Genomic DNA, 19,290 nt, shown 5'->3' with positions numbered 1-19,290 from the left:
TTGCTATATGACCGGGCTTACCACAATTATAGCACTCAGCCGATCTACAGTCATATGCATAATGGCCGTGCTTACCACATCTAAAGCACTCTACACTTGACTGATCTCCTCGGCCTTTCCATTGTCCTCGGCCACGCCAATTCTGCCGACCGGTTTGCTCTTCCTCATCTTCATAATCACTTTGGCCTTGACCTCTTCGTCCTTGGCCTCTTCCTCCAGGATCACCTCGGCCTTGAGTGTTCCGAGCTCCTCTCCTCAGATCAAACTTTGCCTGAAGTGCCTGATCAAGTGGCTGATACAACTTTCTTCTCCGTTGTGCGTGCGCCTTCAAAGATCCTGCAAGCTCTTCAACCGAGAGTTTTGACAAGTCCTTTGACTCTTCAATGGCACACACAATGCTCTCAAAATCATCTGTTAATGATCTCAGAATTTTCTCCACAACCCGATTGGCTGGTAACTCCTCTTTGTTTCTACAGATTTGATTTGCCACTGCATCCACCCGAGATATATACTCGGTTACTCTTTCTTTTTCCTCCATTCTCAAACTTTCAAACTCGCCTCTGAGAGTTTGGAGCCTAACTTGCTTGACTCGGTTGTCACCTTTGTATACTTTCTCCAGAATCTGCCACGTTTCTTTTGAAGATTTTGCATTTACTATCTTTTCAAAGCCAGATTCATCCACAGCTCGGTACAATATGTATAGAGCTGATTTATCCTTCACACGCGTTTTCTTCAACGTTGCAAGTTGGGCAGCCGTCTGTCCTTCGTCATCTGTGGGTTCTTCGTACCCACTCTCCACTACATCCCATACGTCTTGGGATCCAAGAAGAGCTCTCATCTGCACACTCCAATTATCAAAGTTGACTTTCTTTGTCAATTGAGGAAGGGACACACTGTTTGCAAGGTTTGCCATTTCTCACTCTCTTTTTTATTTCTCGGACACTCAAGTTCTCACAGCTCTGATACCAATTTGTTGGTATCTATAAAAATATATCTCTTATTTAGAACTTTCTAATACAGGAGTACGTAAACACAACACTCTAAAAACTCACAAGCATCACTCTGTTTTTCTCTTCCTCTCGGCACACACAAACTTTCTTATTCCTTCTTCCTTTTCTCTTTCTCTCGGTGGTGGTGCATCCTACAATTATTCTCCCACACTTTTATAAGTGAGGTTCATACAAATGACAAACACAGTGCACAATACAAAAACCATAAAACAAGAAGCACTTTCCGGAAGACTTTAGCTAAAGTGAAGACACATCCCTCAATCAGCATAGTGGTGGGTCCCATCCATTTAACGTTTACCCAACAGAGGTTTATCAATTAAGGAAACTAAGATTTAATTCGATACCATAAGGAATACTGATTTATTCCTAAAAAAGATATGGCTTACCAAAAGTCACACATTACAATTCTGTTTAGGAATCTAAGGAGGGCATTTTCCTTTGGTTCCAAAGAAGGATTCATTGGCATGTCAGCTGATTCAGTATATAATAGATAGATAGCCATCTTCATGACAATCAATTCATGCCCAAAAGTTACGAAAATCTCCACTTGGTCACCAAATCCTAGCTGTGATATTATTTTGTTCCAATCTTCTTCATTGAAAGAAATTACTGTGTCTCGTTTGTATATTTGAATGGTGCACTTTGTGTAATTAACTATCAAGACACTAAGAAGGCATTCATGTGCAACTTTTTCAAGGGCTGATGAATAAACAACACACAAAAACATTCCAGTCATGAGACAATTACGATCCTCAGGGACTCTGAAAAGAACGGAATGTCCTTCACCTGTACGAGTCAACCAAAGTGGATAGTTGTCACCCGGAAGAAAAACATCACAAAACTCATCGGTAGTGAATCCCTGTACCATATACAAAACAGCAAAGTCATTATCTAACGTATCGGGTACAATATTGCATGTGGAGGAAAAAACACTTCATGAAGTAATCATTTTAGTGCAGAAGGAAATCAACATGCATGTACTAATCGCCAAGACTGTTTTTCCTTTCACTCAGTCCATTTTATTGAGACATTATATAAGGAATAGTCAACTAATAATCCAAAAATGGACTTTATATGTGAAACATCTTGAAAGTAATACAAAGTGGACTTTTATAGGTAAGGCTAAAAGGCTCTTCATTGGCTAGTGTTACAAAATCAAAGACAGTGAAAGAAAGGATAGAAAACAGAAAAAAGAAATAAGAGAGCTTTAGTTTTTAGGTGCAGGAGTAATGAAGGAGGAAAACTCATCTCACAAATGAGTGTTTTTTAGGCTTGTTTGGCATGCAGATCTTTCAATTTATTGAAACAAGTTAACTTTTGGAAGCCCTGATATTATAAAAGGGGAATAACTCTAGAATCACACATTGGATCTCCTATAGATACTTTTAACAAGATTATTCCATGTCTCTTAATTGTAAAGATGAATATTATATAAAAAGAATTGACAGAAAGAACCTCTGATATGCTCTTGTTGAGAGTATTGAAGACTTCATGGTAGCATCCTATTCCAATCAAATAAGGCCTCAACGAATGGTTTGTTATCTGCGATTCATTTGACCTTATTTCTAATTTAATTGAACTTACGTCATACACATCATCCAGAATTGTTCTTAATTCTTTAGACAGCTGAAACTCCGTGTCACAATGCAACAAAACACTACGAAGTTTTGAAAGGCTTGTAAGCGTTGATGCTAGATCACCCAAATTGTTACTCTGCACATCTATGGAGGTTAGAGACGATGACATGCTCCAACATGGGTAAATACCAGATAGAGGATTTATTTTTGGTGACATCCAAGACCAAATGATAGATGGAAAAACATTACGTGACAATCCTTTATGTCCACACAGTGATATATATCCAATGCTTTTTGATCTTACTATCGAAAAGGGAATTTGTTTCACCGCAATATTTTCCGCGACTAAAGTAGTCAAGGATTCCATCTGCACTATGTCTTCATCCAATTTGTCCATCTTCAAACAACCAGAAAGGATTAGAGTTTTCACAGATTTCAACTTATAGGTCCTCCTTGGCAGACTGCTAAGATTTGTACAGTCCTTCAAATTTAGCAGAAGAAGTTTGCAGAGATCTCCAATGGACTGGTGCAGTTTGCACAAACTTGGACAATCTTTGAGAATGAGTTTTTCAAGATTAGGTAGTTTAGAAAAGTCTGGGGTGATGGTCAAGTTTTTGGAATGACTAAGATTGAGGATTTTTAGCCACTTCAACAACTACAGAAGACAAACATTTTCATACACAAGTCAGAGGAAAATGGAAAATGAACTGTTTAGGTTAGTGGCGATAAATAATAATTATTGGAATGTAATATATATACCTGAGTTTCCTTCCAGACTAGTTTAAGATGACTGTGTTTTAAGTTTATTGCAACTACACTTCCTTGATAAAAGTTTACAGGTATGTATTTCAGAGGAAATCCTTGCCAACAGATCCATCTCAACTGCTTAGAAAGATGCCCAAAAGATCCAGTGAGTTGTACAGAGTGAAGTTTCAACAGTTTCAATCTTTTCATTTCCTTAAAAGCATTTGCTTCAAAGCAATCTCTACCAGTTCCATGCGATTTCAATGCCAATCCCTCAATGGCTTCTGTCCCCTGAGATGAAAAAGGCAGAAAAAAACAAACCACTTTTGTTTGTTCACAGGGAAATGATAGTCAAAGTAAAACGTTCTTATGAAAGGAAAGGAAAGTTATCTCAAGAAAAGTTTCAAAACTGTATGTGGAGAAAGTTCTTACAGTATTATTTGTCAATACATCTAGTACATCCTCCTGAAACCACAATCGGGTGCGCTTCCCAGGATCCTGTGGAGAACTGTGACGAATGATCTCTCTTCCCATGTCTCGTACCAAATCATGCATTCCAAGTTTATTATTCTCTTCAACTTTCACCAGACTACGCTCTATAAGAACTGTTATTCCAATATCAGCATGCAGTCCACAGCCATTCAGTATCTCCGTAACATAACCTCTCTCTTTCCCAATAAAGAAACAACAAATGTCAAGAAATATATCCCTTTCCATCTGATCCTCTAAACCATCAAAGCTTATTCTCAATTTCTTCTGAACTTGATCATTGGGAATTATTCTTAGCTTAGATAACACACTTCTCCACTCCTGTTTGGTTCTCTTGTGCAAGTAAGAACCAAGAACTTCAAGGGCTAGAGGTAGTCCTCCACAATAAGAAACTACATTTCTTGAGAGTTCAATGAAATCATGTGTCGGAGTTAATTCCCTAAAAGCATGCCAACTAAAAAGCTCAAGAGACTCACTTTCATTCATTTCCTCCACTGTATAAATGTAATCAACTTCAAGTAAATGAAGTAATCGTATGTCTCTAGATGTAACAATAAACACACTTCCTGAGCTTATCCATTTACGATTTCCACACAGGGCATGCACTTGCTCCAACTTAGTCACATCATCAAGTACAACGAGTGTGCTTTTTCCACGAAGTCTTTCCTCAATCAAAGTGGTCCCTGCTTCCGTACTATGTACCTTAACTTCTGATTTTAGGATATCTAAAAGAAGCTGTTCTTGAAAATGAATATACCCTTTACTGTCCTGTTCACAAACTTGTCTAATGTTTTCGATGAAACTTCTATAGTCATATGTACGACGAATTTGATTGTAGATGGATTTCGCTGTGGTTGTCTTACCTGATCCTCCCATCCCCCATATCCCTATTTTGCAAGCTTTGCTTGATTGATTTTCAATAAACATAATCACTTCTTTCACACGGGATTCTAAACCAACTGGAAATTGGGTAATAGATAATGATGTGTTGTCTAGCGCTGCCAAAACTCCCTGGACAATTTTCTTCACTTGTTCTGCTTCATCCCTTCAACAATAAAAAGAAAGACAGAGTGAAAATTAAAAACATTTTCAGAAAACTGCATACCAAAAAATATGTATCACCAATCATGCCTATATTTCTCTATCATTTATCTGTCTCAAGCAGATGGTGGAATACATTTTTGTTCTATGAATTGTAGGGTAGAGAGTTGTGAAAAAAATCCTTTGGGTGGCTTTGTTAATAGAGTAAGACGATTTCAACTTTTAACTTTGAAATTTTACTTTTTAAAACTTATAGTAAGACACGATTTTATTTTTCAAATTAAATTAAACAATTTTTAAATTATATATCGGAAAGAAATAGCTATTTACGTATTGAAAAAATTAAATTAAAGAAATAATCATTTACATTACTTTAATAAAAGATTAGTAATTTTTTAATTTAAATTATATATATAACCTCAAAACATATAAAATATTTCAAAACAAGAATTACTAAAATTGGAATTCTTTAGTAGTTTAAACTAAAATTCCCTCTATTTCATCTGAAACATAAGCTGTATTTTTTTCCAAAATTTTAGAATTATTAGTTTAGCTCTATTTCATCTGAAACAAAAAGACGATTTAACAAGATAATCGAATGAAAAATCAGTCAAATCAATCATTTAATTAAAAAAATAAACTGTAGGGATTAAATTGAAAAATATAAAAAGTTTAAATATCTAACTAATAAAGAAAAACCCAATAAAAACTTATTTAAAAATAGCAAAACTTTGTGAGAAGTGAAATTAATCAAGCCTAAATATTAATATATTAATACAGCATAACAGGATACAATTTTGGAAAATAAAATTTAAATTTACATAGTTAAATATTATATACAGTATAATTTATCATATTAATAATATGAGATCGTCTCAGTAAAAGGAAAAAAAATTGAGTTACCTGCATTGCCTCGTATCCCAACCAGTAAAATTTGCAACCTGGTTGAGTGCATCACTCCATCTCACCAACGAATCTAGCAACGTCTTACTAGGGAATGTTCTGACAGCAACTGCTTCCATCGCTTTTCCAAAATCACCCGTTTGTCTGCGCACAACCGATGGATCGACGTCGTAAAATATTGGCACAACCACTTGCCCATGAGTTCTGTGACATTCTGCAATTTTTGCCAACTCCTCAAGGCACCAACTTGATTCCGCGTAGTTTCTTGAGAAAACAACTATTGCTATCTGAGACCCTTCAATTGCTCGCAGCAGCTCTGGCCCCAGGTTCTGTCCCTTATGAAGTCCCACATCGATGAAAGTGTGGACTCCCGCGTTCGAGAGCGCACTGTGGAGATGAGATACGAAGGTGCTGCGAGTGTCTCCTCCTCTGAAATTCAGAAACACATCGTATCTCCAATGGGTTTTTGATTTGGACGAAGAAGAACAAGAATCAGCAGCATCAGTTGCAGAAACCACACATTCCATAATTCAAGTCAACGTCTATGCTGAAAGGTCAAACTAAGCACCCAAATGGTACGAACTGAAAATATCCTACCACAAAGAAATAATACGTGTTACTTGAGTAATTATTTGAGTATAATGTACTGATCTAAAATAGTGTGTCATTGTGATATGTTATTACGAAGGGTGCATTAAATGCATATTAATAGTTGTAATATAATATCTCTATATCAGAAGTTTAAGATAAACCTTTTAAAAAATACTTAAAATTAGTGATTTCTTTTTTTGTAAAATTCAATTTTATATACTTTCACATTTTTTAAACGACCAATACACAGAAACCATAAATTAGAAACTATGAAAGGAAATGTTAAAAAAAAATAGTAAAAACATAATGAGTGCAACACCAATAATTTCTTTTTTTTCACACATCGTTATTGCGAAACTACCTACTCCCCCTCGCTTTTTTTTTTCTTTTAATTTTCTCTTTGCTTATTTTCTTCCGTTAGACTAAGATGCATATGTTAAATTGAATTAATAATTAAAAAATTCGAAAACACAGTGAAGCAGATACACTAGGCATAGTTTATTATTTTCTTTTATTATTTTAATATATTATGATGTACTATGTGGAATCTTGGCATTATTTCACCATCATTTCCTCTCAAAATTTAAAGGTCCTTGCCGACCATATTGACTTTCATTCTTAGAAAAAAATCTGTATATTTTTGTTTTTGTAAAAATAAGGAAAAAAGAAGTTGAAAAAAATTGAATTATGTTTTCAAAACTTTCTTCAGTTTTCCGTAAATATCATCTGATTAATGATATCTAAAAGATAGTTTTATGAATGACTAAGTCATGAGTTAAAGGTTTAATTACTCCAATGATTCCCACTTTGGGACCATGTGTTTATTTGGTTCCTATTTTTTAAAATGTATCAATTTGATTTTTAAATTCGTTAATGTATATCAATCAATTTTTTTTTGTTGACGTTTAAATTGTTAATATTAACTGATTTGGTATGTTGTAGTGGGAATTTTCTACTGTCAAGACATCTTTTTTTTTTTTTATGTGTAACCTATAAAGATTTTCTTATGTGAAAATTTGGGCTGATCTGTAAAATCAAAAAAATGAAAATGTTTTGTTTATCAATTGGGGATTTTCATGGTGAAGAGAAGAGAAATTATGGATTCCATTCACACCCAAGTGAAAGTGAAAAATCGAACTTTCATTGATAACGAAGTTCGAAAGTGTTTATGTCTAGAATATATATCATTATGTGTGTCAATTTTAGGTTTTTGCCACTGTTTTACGACGATTGCATAATATAGGATTAATGTTTTTTATGTTTTTCGTGTTTTGCTTTAACATATATTACTTACACTAGTGCAATAACACGAAATGACACCGATTATTATTTATTATAAACACCGGTTTTACGACCGAGGCGTATACGAACGAGGTAAAAGGAGGTAGGTTTTATGCCTCGGTTATGAACCGAGGCGTAAAGGGACAGGATTACGTCTCGAGCCACTGTAACCGATCTCATAAGCTTTTGTTTTTTTTTTAATTAATTCCCTGGTATACTCTCCCACCGTTTCGAATAGTCCATGAAAGAGTCCTCAGAACAACAAAAATGTCTTTGGATCAAGAACAAAACCAAGAACAAGATTGACAGTGGAGGATTTTATTTCAAAATGGTGTTTCCAATGTCTCTGGATCCAAAAAGAAGACCAAAAACAAGATCCAAAAACCCAGAACAACACGGCATGGCGACAACAGAGACGACAGCGGGGAGGCGGCGATGAGGCAGCAGGCGATGGATCTGGAGCGATGGATCTGGAGCGGCGGATCTGGAGCGGCGGATCTGGAGCGGCGGATCTGGAGCGGCGGATCTGGAGCGATGGATGAAGATGAAGATATAGAGGAGGCGCGAGCATTGGCACGACGACAGGAGGAGGCGCGAGCACTGGCGCGACGACGGGAGGAGGCGTGACGATGCGAGGAGGTGCGACGAGGGGAGGAGGCGCGACGACGGCAGGAGGCGCGACGATGGGAGGAGGCGCGACGATGGCAGGAGGCGCGACGATGGAAGGAGGCGAACCCCAAGCGGCAGGCGCGACGACGAAGGGAGGAGGCAAGCAAGAACGGGAGTGCAGAGGAAGAACACGCTGCGCATAAGAATGGGAACGAGAGGGAAGAGGACTGGGCTACGAAATAATAGCATATGGCACGAAAGTTATACCCGAAATAATAGCATATGGCACCGGTTCAAATCAACACCTGAAGTTGAAAGGTGTATAGGCATCGGTTTTGTAGCTAACCGAGGTATTAATGTTTTTTAAAAAGCTCCCAGTCTGATTTGCAGTGTTATGTGCAGAGGTATAGGTCTCGGGTCATCCAAGAACCGAGGCCATATCTGCATTCTGTCTCGGGTCATCCAGTAACCGAGGCAACATCTGCATTCTGCCTCGGGTCATTCAATAACCGAGGTATATAAGTTTGTATACTTCGGTTTTTATTTAACCGAAGCGTATTTGGCGCGTTAGATACCGCTTTTTTTAGTAGTGTTAAGATGTACGAGTTGATTCTTGAAGTGGTACTTCACCATAATGGTTGGAAAGTTTGTGAATAAAAGGTCACTAACATATGTTGGAGAAAGTAATACTTTGTCATGTGATCCAGACAACTATATTCTAAAGGAGATGGATTATGTGAATGATAAGGAGTTGTAATATTCAGTAGGTAGAAGTTCTATTTTGGAAGGAAGGTTGGAATTATTGTGTGAGACAAAGGTACATGTCAAAGGTGCATGTCATATTCATGATTATCAACCTTCAAAGAACTCAACCAATGGATACACAAAATCCAAATAACAACCATAATAGAAAGAAACTTAGGTTAACTCCTCTTAGCTGGATGGAGTCCAAGGTGTATCTCTTTTCCCAACATGTAAGCTTTGAGGTCTCCTTCTTCAAGTTTTTCCTTCCTTTCCAATGACTTCCTGCAGTCCACACACAACTCTCTCACGGTTCTCTCTTTCCAACGTCTCAGCTCTCTATCCTCTCTTTTTGTTCTTCCTTCTCCCCTTCTCCAATTCCTCTAATATACCTACACTCTTCCAAGAAATCAAACCCTAAAGAACCCCTATGTTTTCTATCTCTTTGGGCCAAGCCGTCTTCCTTAATCTTTTGAAAATAATACACATTCTATTTGAATTCTAAAAGATAATACTTCTATTCAGTTTTTCTCTCATTCAGTTTCACGTTCCCAGTTTTTTTTTTTTTTTTAAATTACCCATTGCACAGTTCCTTTGATTGCATGCACATTTTCTTACTTTCACGTAAGGCTTTCCTTTGCACCCATCCTTTTATTTTCAATGTCCACTCAAAATTAATTCATTATATTTAATTATAAATTTTATTTTATTATTTTCCTTGAATCTTACAAAAAACAATGATATACACCAATATTGACAGTTGCTTCCAAGAATAATATAAAATAGTATATCATTACAAAAAAACTGGAATTACCGATGATATTAAGTTGTCGAAAACAACCAAAATTTGTTGATAATGTTTGTTTTCCAATAGATTACCGATGATTTGAAATCTCTTGATAATAAACCTATCAATAACAATTACTAATGGATATAGATTTTGTCGATAATTATTGACGAATAATCATTCGATAAATACCAAAGGATATATATGCCAATTCAAATCTTGGTCTTGGTGCATTAAGAAGTATCATCTCTGATGAAAATTCAGTAACTCTTAGCATAACACATAATAGTTGAAATCTTGGTCATAGTAACACTTTTGTAAAAATATTTACAATTTGATCTTTAGTCACTCTTTAAATTCTTACCAGCCTTAAGGCTTTCAAGCTTAGATTCAATATACATGAAACAAAGATATTTTGGAAACTATCCAACAAAAACATACTAGTAAATTTAGTTTACTGTTTTAATTTTTATTTTAAAAATGTTTATGTAGTTGTCAACGAGTTCTTTACTTTGTTTTAAAATGTCACAATGTGGAATACGAGAGCTGTTACATCATTACGTGGAATATCATTACATTTAATATCCCTGTGTCTCTATCTGCCTGAAACATTTGTTTTCATATAAGAGTATAGACTTATATGATAACACATCTAAGAACAACATACCTAAGAGCAAGTGTGTTTATATCTTGACTCAGTATTAATAATGATAAAAAGGGAAAAAGTTTAGAAACATAACAACGAGAAAGGAAATACAATAAACATCTCAAGGACAACCGACATGGTATAGTGGGAAGAGTTAAAAACAGGGTAAAATAAAGATTGAATTTCTTAACTATAAACTACTACTCAACATAAAGAAGGAAACAACTCAAAGAAATAAATTGTGAACAAGAAAACGATTTTAATGCATAAGTCAAGAGATACTTATCTGTTCCTAAAGTAAACCAATAACTTACCAGAAATCACACATTACTATTTTCTTAATGAATTTATTCAGAGCACTTTCCTCTGGCTCAGGGCAAGGCCCCATTTCCAAGCCATTTGATTCAGCACATATCAAATAAACAGCTGTGTTCTTGACCACCAATCTATGATCAAAAGTCATAAAAATCTCCACCTTATCTCCGGATCTTAAATTTGATATTATTCCACGCCAATCATCATCATTAAAAGAAATTACTGCACCATGTTTGTGTATATGCAGTGTGCACTTTGTGTAATTAACAATTAAGACACTTGTAAGACATTCAGTTGCCACGATTCCATGGGTTGGTAAATACACAACGCACATAATCATTCCCTTCATGTCACAATCCTGAGGCACAGTGAAAGAAACAGAATGCCCCTCACCCATATGGGCCAGCCACCTGGAAGAGAAACTTCACAAGACTCACTGCTTGCCATTCCCTGGACCAGCTAATCAAAGGCTTAGTCATGTATGTATGTTTTCTATTCCAATTGTTGTTGTTTTAATTGGAGAGAATGGTTTATGTTTCATTTATTTGCTCATTTTAAAGAGCTATATTGGTAAATCATGATCAGATATTTAACAACTAAAAAAACCCAAACAACTGAATACATACACAAAAACAACTGAATATATAAACAAATCATACAAAAAATATCTATACTGCAGTTATTCTAGCCTACCAACTTGGCAAGCCACATAACCTTCCAACTTGTCTTCAATCATCGAGACATGTTTCTGCATGTATAATAGTGAAAATATCCAAGTCTTTTGTGCCATAGATCAACATTGGTGGTTTTTCTTGAAAATTTTATTTTCTCCTCTTCCATTAGATTTAAAAGATTGCTTTTAGAGATCATTTTCACTTTGAACACATCTTTGCATTTTGTGTCTTTGATCAAACACTTGTTATCTTCAAATATGACTTTTCCATTTTCCAGAAGTTGTGCAACACTAAGAAAATTTTGACCAATGTTAGGCACATATAAAACATCAGATATATACTTCAAATCTGTCAAGCTTTGAATAGCAATGGTCTCTTTCCCTTTATAAGAAATGAAATTACATTTCCAATTTTCACATTAGAAATGATGGTTTTGTCAAGCTCTCTAAAAAGTTTCATGTCATTGGTCATATACTTTGTACAACCACTGTCTCTTAACCATGAGTAACTAGAAGTGTTAGTTGTAGAAAAACATGTTGCAACAAAGTTTATCACCTTCTTGTTCCTCCAAAGTCACCTTTGTCTCTTCTCATTTAGACTTTCAATTCGCTTTACATGTTGAGCTACTAATGGATTTTTCAAGCGATTCAGGAACATCATAATTTATTTCTACTACCTCCCAAAGATCCAATGCTTCAAGATGATTGATCATCCTTGAAGCCCATAACTAATACCTCACCATAAGATATTGGTGGCGAATTCAATGCGTATATATCTCACTCCATTACTCTTTCTCTCAACTCACAGATCCGTCAAAGATAAAGGCTCTTGATAACAATTGTTGTTTTCTTTAATAGGAGAGAATGATTTATGTTTTATTAATGTACTCATTTTATAGAGCTGGAAAGATACGCAAATTGTATATCATAATATATATCCATATTTCTAGGCATAAATATTGGTAAATCATGATTAGATCTTCAACAACTAAAATATCCAAACGAGTGAATTTAAGAACAAAACAATTCAATATAAAAAGAAACTAAATAAAAAATATGAATGTTACAGTTATTGTAGGCACAGTTTTAACAGAAATGATCTCCTACAAACAATCATTATTTTATCATTGCAAATTACAAATATGAGCCTTTTTAATCAAACTACAATGTATTCTTGGAATTAGTCACTCAGTAACCTTTGATGGTTATGTGGGAATCCAAAATATGAACGAGATGGATATTTGATGTTCCAACCATTCCTTTTAGTTCTAATCGTGATAAGCCATGGAAAACAAAATAGGCTTTTTGATCAAATTAAAATGTAATACACAAATCAAACTTAACAAAATGTTCTTAGTTTTGTTGTGTTCTGTTCAAGTATTACAAGTCTTTCAACTATATTTTTATGATGAAGGGGAATCTAACAGACATGATTTTCAAGTGCAGAATGATCATTTGGCTTGTTCATGGGTATTTCTAAATGAAGCATTGCTACTATAAAAATGAGTTATGTAGGATCATTTCATGTTGTCTTAAGTAATAGATAAAGTGAATGGTGCAGGTATGTGCACAAAGGTAAGAGCTATAGAACGAACCTCAGAAATGCTATCGCTGAGAGTGCTGTGGAGTTTATTGTAACTTCCAAAACCAATCAGAGAAAACCTCAAGTGATGACTTGAAATTCTTGATTCTGTAAAGTTTACTAAGTATTCGATAAGAATTGTTTTCACTTCCTTATATAGTTGAAACTTTGTGTTACATTGAACCAAAACACTTCGAAGATTTGCAAGGCCTCTATATAATGGGGCAAGGTCACCCCAAGTATAATTCTCCATATCCATGCAAACCAGACTATTATAATATTGGTGATTCATTGTTGGTGGCATCCAAGATCCGATGATTGAAGGAAAAATATTTTTTGCCAATCCTTCAAATCTACGTAGGCATATATATGCAATGCTTTTAGAGCTTACAATTGAACAGGGCACTTGTTTCACTACTGTATTTTCAGTAACTAGAGTTATTAAGGATTCCATCTGCACTATATCTTCTTCCAATATGTCAATCTTGAAACAACCAGAGAGGATGAAAGTTCTTAAAGATTTCAACTTATATAGCTCTTTGGGGAGACTGCTTAGACTTGTGCAGTCCTTCAAATTTATGAGTAGCAGATTGTAGAGATGTCCAATGGATGGGTGTACCTTGCACAAACTTGGGCAATCTTTTAGAATGAGCCGTTCTAGACTTGGTAGTCTTGAAAAGTCTGGTGTTTCTCTTAAGTACTTGGAGTGACTAAGATTAAGGAATTTTAACCGCTCTAAAACCTACAAACAGTTTTTTGTCAAAAGATTGCGAAAGAAAATAGAAAAAGGCACTAATTATAACTTGTAACCAAGTATATTATATCTATTTTAGTTAACCTATGAGTTTTAAATGAAAAAGAAAAAACATGTAATAAATGTTAAAAATAACCTCACGCACAAAAAATATATTTTCTCTGTAAAATATGTGCTACTTCATTGATTGAGACAAAGGCTATTATTAAATAGCCACTTATAGACAAATAAAAATTAAAACCAGTCCCTAAACAGAAAAGCTAAAATATCTCCCTAATAATCGGACTTTTAAAATAATAACTCTACTATCTGGTTCCTACTGAACCTAGAAAAATAAAAAACCACCTATTTTGCTGCAACGCTGGACAAAATAAACAAATAAATCCCAGGCTTGCTTCTTTCAATCAGATTTGACTTCTTCTTTTTCCTTTCGGTCCTTTTGTCTTTTACCTTGGTTGACCTCTTTAATGCTTTGACTGACTTTGTTATGCTCGACTTCTCAATAACCTTAACCAACTCGTTTTTGACCTTAGGAGATTTCTCAACAATCTTGGCCAACATCTTCATCGGGTTCTTCTCAACATCTTCATCTTCCTCTCCATCTGGTTCAAGAACACTAGATGCTTTCTCTTCCTTTTCAAGAACTTCCTTCTTCAGTTCCTCAAGCTCAACCCTCTGTTTATTCATCATCTCAATAGCTTCATCTAGAAGTCTCCCTATTTGCTGAATCTCTTCATCCATAGCTTTCTTCCATCTTTCATCAAGCACAACTTCTTCCAATTTTATATCTTCTGCACCTGTTAATAAACATGCTACATTTACCTCATCAATGGAGTTATCCGAGCTCTTGTTAGTCATATATTGCTTCAAACACCTTTTATGCAAGATCTTTCGCTGCAGTTCATACAACCGGTTTTTCTTCGCTTTTACCTTGGCTGCTAAACGATCATGCTTATCCTTTAAATATTGCTCTTCAACTTGGAACATAGTAAACGTCCCTAATCTTTCCAACAGTTCCATCCTTCTGCATATGCCGGATTGTTCCACGCCACTTCACAGCCACCTTGGAGTCATCTCCGAAAGACATAAATCCGACCTCCACCTTGGTGAGTTCATTAAAGAGAGATTCAACTCCACACATGTGATTGGTTGCTCCAGTATCTACATATCATACTGAGTTGGTAGAAGTCTCCTCACCTTTTGATTTCAAGCATGGTCCAACATCCGAACTCTCCACCTTCGACTCTCAGATCTTTGACGACAACAAAATCCCTATCTCTTCTTCATCTTCTTTATCTGTAAGAAGGTTTCTCTCACTTTTCTTCTCGGCTCGACAAAATTTAGCAATGTGACTGAGCTTACCACAGTTGTAGCACTTCATTGATCTACATTCATTTGCATAGTGACCATACTTAAAACACTCCACTTTTGACCGATCTCATCGGCCTTTCCCTTGTCCTTTGTCATGCCAATTTTGTTGACCGGTTTGCTCTTCATTTCCTCGACCACGTCCGCCTCGTCCTCGAACTCTGTCTCCAGGACCTTCGCTCTGAGTATTCCGAGTTCCGTTCGAGTCAAACTTTGCTTGTAGTGCTTGATCATCAAGTTCCCTCTTTTTCTTCTTCTTCATTAATTCGTGGGTCTTTAATGACCGAGCTAACTCCTCCATAGTGAGAGTTGATAAATCATTTCTCACTTCATTAGTGACCACGATACTTTCAATATCATCTGTCAGATTTCTCAAGGTCTTTTCCGCAACCCGGTTCGGAGGCACTTCTTGTCCGTTCATTCCGAGTTGGTTGGCCATCGTCTGCACTCGATCTATAAACTCGGAAATTCCCTCCTTTTCATCCATCTCCATATGTTCAAACTCTCTTCTGAGAGCTTGTACCTGAACCTGCTTCAAGCATGTATCTCCTTTGTATTCCACCTTCAAAATTTCCCATGCTTCTTTTGCGGACGTTGTATTAGCTATTTTCTCAAATCTAGATTCATCCACTGCATTATACAGAAATTACAATGTCGATCTGTCTTTCACCCGTATCTTTCTCAGTGCAGCAGTCACTGTCTGATGCTCAGCATCTATGGGTTCATTGTACATGTCCTCCACTATGTCTCATACATCTTGAGATCCAAGAAAACCTTCATCTGCAAAGACCAATTGTCGTAATTGGTCTTTTCCAACAATTGTGACACACTCATTTCGTTACAAAAAAAATCCAAACACTCACTTTTTTCCTCACGGTGTTTGACTATTCTCTCTCGGTACTCAGAACATAAAACTCTGATACCACTTTGTTAAAAATAACCTCACCGACACAAAATATATTTTCTCTGTAAAATATGTGCTACTTCATTGATTGAGATAAAGGCTATTAATAGCCAGACAAATAAAAATTAAAATCAATCCCTAAACAGAAAAGCTAAAATATCTCCCTAGTAATAGGACTTTTAAAATAATAACTCTACTACCTGATTCCTACACTAACCGAACCTAGAAAAATAAAAAACCAAGCTGGACAAAATAAACAAATAAATCCTTTTTAATTTAAGTTTATTTAACAATAAATACCTAGGGTTGCTGCCAGACGAGTTGAAGATAACTATGTTTTAAATCAATTGCAATTGCATTTTCCATATGAAAGTTGTTTGGTATGTATTTAGAAGGAAACCCTTTCCAACAAATGCATCTCAGTTGTTTAGAAAGGTACCCATAATCACCAGTAAGTTGTACATGATCCAGTTGTAGAAATCTTAGTCTCTTCATTTCCTTGAAAGCATAAGCTTCAAAGTAATCTCTACCGGTTGAATGCAGTTTCAGGGACAATCCCTGAATAGCTTTTGTTCCCTATGATGAAAACAACAAAGAGAAACAATTGAGAAATCCCTAAACATGTGTTGATCATTGATACTTAAAGCTGAGTCTAACAACTGAACACCACATGCATCACATTGAAAAGAAAACACTTTAAAAAAAATTTCAAAGTCATATAAAGAATGTTCTTACAGTATTCTTTTTCAGTACATCTTTTATATCATCCTGAAACCATAATCGACTCCTTTTCCCTCGTTCCTTTGGGCATCTTCGACGGATAATTTCTCTTCCCATGTCTCGTAACAAAGGATGCATTTGAAGTTTGTTGTACCTTTCAACTTTTATGAGGCCACGTTCTATGAGAACTGTTATTCCAATATCAGCATAAAGTCCACAGCCATTTAGTATTTTTGTAACATAGCTTCTCTCTTTACCAATAAAGAAGCAACATATATCAAGAAATATATCCTTTTCCATGTCATGTAAACCATCAAAACTAATTTCCAATTTCTCAAATATTTGATTAAAGGGATTTACTTTTAGTTTTGATGATACACTTTCCCACTCTTCCTTTGTCCTATCACATAAATAGGAACCAAGGAATTGAAGAGCAAGTGGTAGTCCTCCACAATAAGCAACTATGCTTCTTGCATGTTCATTCAATTCTTTTCTTGGTTTTGCTTCTCTAAAGGCATGCCAACTTAAAAGCTCAATGGAATCATTTTCGTTCATAACATCAATTTTATACACATGATTAACTTTTAGTCGGTTCAGCACGGTAACATCTCTAGTTGTGAGGATTATCACAGTTCCTTGACCGAACCATTCTCGATTCCCGCATAAGTTTTCTAATTGGCCAAACTCATTCACACCATCAAGCACAATGAGCAACTTTTTTCGTGAAAGTTTAGTCTCGATCATGGTTCTTCCCACCCTATCGCTTTCCACCTCAAACTTGGATTTTAAGACGTCATATAGGAGATTTTCTTGCAAATGAACATGCCTTTTGTTTACCAGATTCCAAAATTGTCCAATATTTTCAATAAAACTCTTACCAATGAATGAATGATAAATTCGATTATAAATGGCTTTGGCTATGGTAGTTTTACCCGATCCTCCCATTCCCCATATCCCTATCATACAGACTTCAGTGGATTGTTCTTCAACCAATGCAATCACCTTTTCCACGTGGGACTCTAATCCAACAGAAAATTGGGTAATAGACATGTCTGTATAGTCCAGCAATGTCTGAATGCGTCTAACAATTTCCTTCACAAATTCAGCATCGTGCCTTCAATATGAACGGTAATGTATTACGAAAATCAAATCACAGCCATAACATATGTTTAATTCAGTCTCAAACACAAGAAACTACGAAGAATTCATTTCTTTATCTGAAATCTCTGAAATCCCAACCAGTGATACCTGCAGCTTTGGTTAGTGCTCTGCTCCACCTGGACATTGCATGGTCCAGTTGTTCTCCTGAATAGCTTCCTGGTGCAGCTTTTTCCAACACCCTTACAACCTTCTGAAGATGTTCATCCAATCGTGCAATATCGTAAATTACTGGCAGAACTATTTGTCCAAAAGTTTGGCGGCATTCAATGATTTTTTCAAGCTCAAGACGCGAGCAGGTAGATTCAGTGTATTTCTTGGAGAAAACAATTATTGCAATCTTAGAGCTTGCTATTGCTCGCATGTGTTCTTCCAGCTTAATTCCCTCTTGCAAATTCTCCTTGCTAATAAAAGTTTTGACTTGAGCTAGTAAAAGGGCAGAATGGAGATGAGAAACGAACTTTCTACCGATATCTTCTCCCCCAAAGTTGATGAACACATCGTATATGAATTGGGGTTCTGATTTTAAGAAGGATGAAGATGATGATGATGAAGAAAAAGAAGCAAACTCCATCAAAGGAATTGAAGTCAACTCTTCATAGGCAAAGCAATAACTATAAGAGATGTTAAAATGACAGTTGTTTATAAAAAGGGGTCGGTTGGCTAGTGAGGTTTATACCTCAAGTTTGCATTGGGGTTCACGAAAACAAGAAATGTCTTAATAGAACTCGATAAGATATTTAAGTTTAACTCAATCTGCTTACGTGAGATTTGTACTTTTTTATATATTATAATTTCATCTAGTTCTTATAATATTTTGCATCAAAATTTAAAATTACCTGACGTATTCAAAGTTGTCGTAAAATGAAGAATGCCAAAAAAAAAGTTGAAATACGATACAACCTTCATTTTTTTTATCAAAAACATAGTGGGTGAAAAGATAGGCTTTATATTATATAAGCAATTCCTGCTGGCAAAAGAAAGTGTTAGTTCGAGAAAGATGCCAATCACTGTATATTAAATTCCATATATGTGTAATATTTTATTCCTGAACCCACCTAGTGTGCGTTCTTTATTTCTCTGCGACGTTCACGTTAAGTGTTTGGAAAGACACTTTTAAGGACGGCAATTATTCAATTTGGATTTAATTTTTTATTAAAAGATTTATGCTATTCAATTAATATTTTCAAACATTGGAAGAAATATGATATTTATCAAAACTTTAAATAATTTAGAAATGGATGAACTTAAATATTATTTAATTAACATTTTAAAGAAAAGCAATAGATTGTGTGTGGAATTCATAGTTTTTCTTACTCTTTTTTTTCATTCTATATCAAAATGGATGACTACCATGAAAATTGGTTTGATTGATCAAAGTGCTTAGCTCAAGAAAA

At 35.4% G+C, this 19,290-nt stretch overlaps 4 protein-coding genes across 4 annotated transcripts; all 4 read right to left on the bottom strand.

Annotated features, from left to right (window-relative positions):
- Positions 1–769: 769 nt before the first annotated feature.
- Positions 770–6,357, bottom strand: LOC108347376 (disease resistance protein RPV1-like). The gene is made up of 5 exons (XM_017586574.2): positions 5,765–6,357; positions 3,764–4,865; positions 3,347–3,622; positions 2,466–3,242; positions 770–1,869 (listed from the first exon to the last, which is right to left on the bottom strand). The coding sequence occupies exons 1-5, from the start codon at positions 6,289–6,291 to the stop codon at positions 1,393–1,395; spliced, it is 3,159 nt and encodes a 1,052-aa protein (XP_017442063.1). The 5' UTR covers positions 6,292–6,357; the 3' UTR covers positions 770–1,392.
- A 4,311-nt stretch (positions 6,358–10,668) lies between these two features.
- LOC128193960 (disease resistance protein RPV1-like) lies at positions 10,669–14,763 on the bottom strand. The gene is made up of 3 exons (XM_052868162.1): positions 14,194–14,763; positions 13,003–13,731; positions 10,669–11,184 (listed from the first exon to the last, which is right to left on the bottom strand). Exons 1-3 carry the CDS (start codon positions 14,761–14,763, stop codon positions 11,080–11,082), a joined length of 1,404 nt encoding a protein of 467 aa, XP_052724122.1. The 3' UTR covers positions 10,669–11,079.
- On the bottom strand, positions 13,646–17,874 carry LOC108346748 (TMV resistance protein N). Its single transcript, XM_052868651.1, has 3 exons — positions 16,751–17,874; positions 16,316–16,591; positions 13,646–13,731 (listed from the first exon to the last, which is right to left on the bottom strand). The coding sequence occupies exons 1-2, from the start codon at positions 17,783–17,785 to the stop codon at positions 16,316–16,318; spliced, it is 1,311 nt and encodes a 436-aa protein (XP_052724611.1). The 5' UTR covers positions 17,786–17,874; the 3' UTR covers positions 13,646–13,731.
- Positions 17,875–17,928: 54 nt separating this feature from the next.
- LOC128194055 (disease resistance protein RUN1-like) lies at positions 17,929–18,560 on the bottom strand. The gene has a single exon (XM_052868652.1). The coding sequence runs from the start codon at positions 18,465–18,467 to the stop codon at positions 17,949–17,951; it is 519 nt and encodes a 172-aa protein (XP_052724612.1). The 5' UTR covers positions 18,468–18,560; the 3' UTR covers positions 17,929–17,948.
- Positions 18,561–19,290: the final 730 nt, after the last annotated feature.

This window comes from Vigna angularis, chromosome 9 (genome assembly GCF_016808095.1).
Source record: "Vigna angularis cultivar LongXiaoDou No.4 chromosome 9, ASM1680809v1, whole genome shotgun sequence".
NCBI classification, from domain to species: Eukaryota; Viridiplantae; Streptophyta; class Magnoliopsida; order Fabales; family Fabaceae; genus Vigna; species Vigna angularis.
This window is presented reverse-complemented; position numbering and strand designations above follow the sequence as displayed.

Coding starts and splice junctions, on each gene's coding strand:
- LOC128194055 (XM_052868652.1), bottom strand. CDS start 18,467: ATGGAGTTTGCTTCTTTTTCTTCATCATCATCATCTTCATCCTTCTTA.
- LOC108347376 (XM_017586574.2), bottom strand. CDS start 6,291: ATGGAATGTGTGGTTTCTGCAACTGATGCTGCTGATTCTTGTTCTTCT. Junction 4,866..5,764: donor TGGGATACGAGGCAATGCAG/GTAACTCAATTT, acceptor TTATTGTTGAAG/GGATGAAGCAGAACAAGTGA. Junction 3,243..3,346: donor TAGTCTGGAAGGAAACTCAG/GTATATATATTA, acceptor TGTCTTCTGTAG/TTGTTGAAGTGGCTAAAAAT.
- LOC128193960 (XM_052868162.1), bottom strand. CDS start 14,763: ATGGAACTGTTGGAAAGATTAGGGACGTTTACTATGTTCCAAGTTGAA. Junction 13,732..14,193: donor CATTAAAGAGGTCAACCAAG/GTAAAAGACAAA, acceptor AACTGTTTGTAG/GTTTTAGAGCGGTTAAAATT. Junction 11,185..13,002: donor TCAGCGATAGCATTTCTGAG/GTTCGTTCTATA, acceptor TAGCTGGTCCAG/GGAATGGCAAGCAGTGAGTC.
- LOC108346748 (XM_052868651.1), bottom strand. CDS start 17,785: ATGTCTATTACCCAATTTTCTGTTGGATTAGAGTCCCACGTGGAAAAG. Junction 16,592..16,750: donor ATGTACTGAAAAAGAATACT/GTAAGAACATTC, acceptor TTTTCATCATAG/GGAACAAAAGCTATTCAGGG.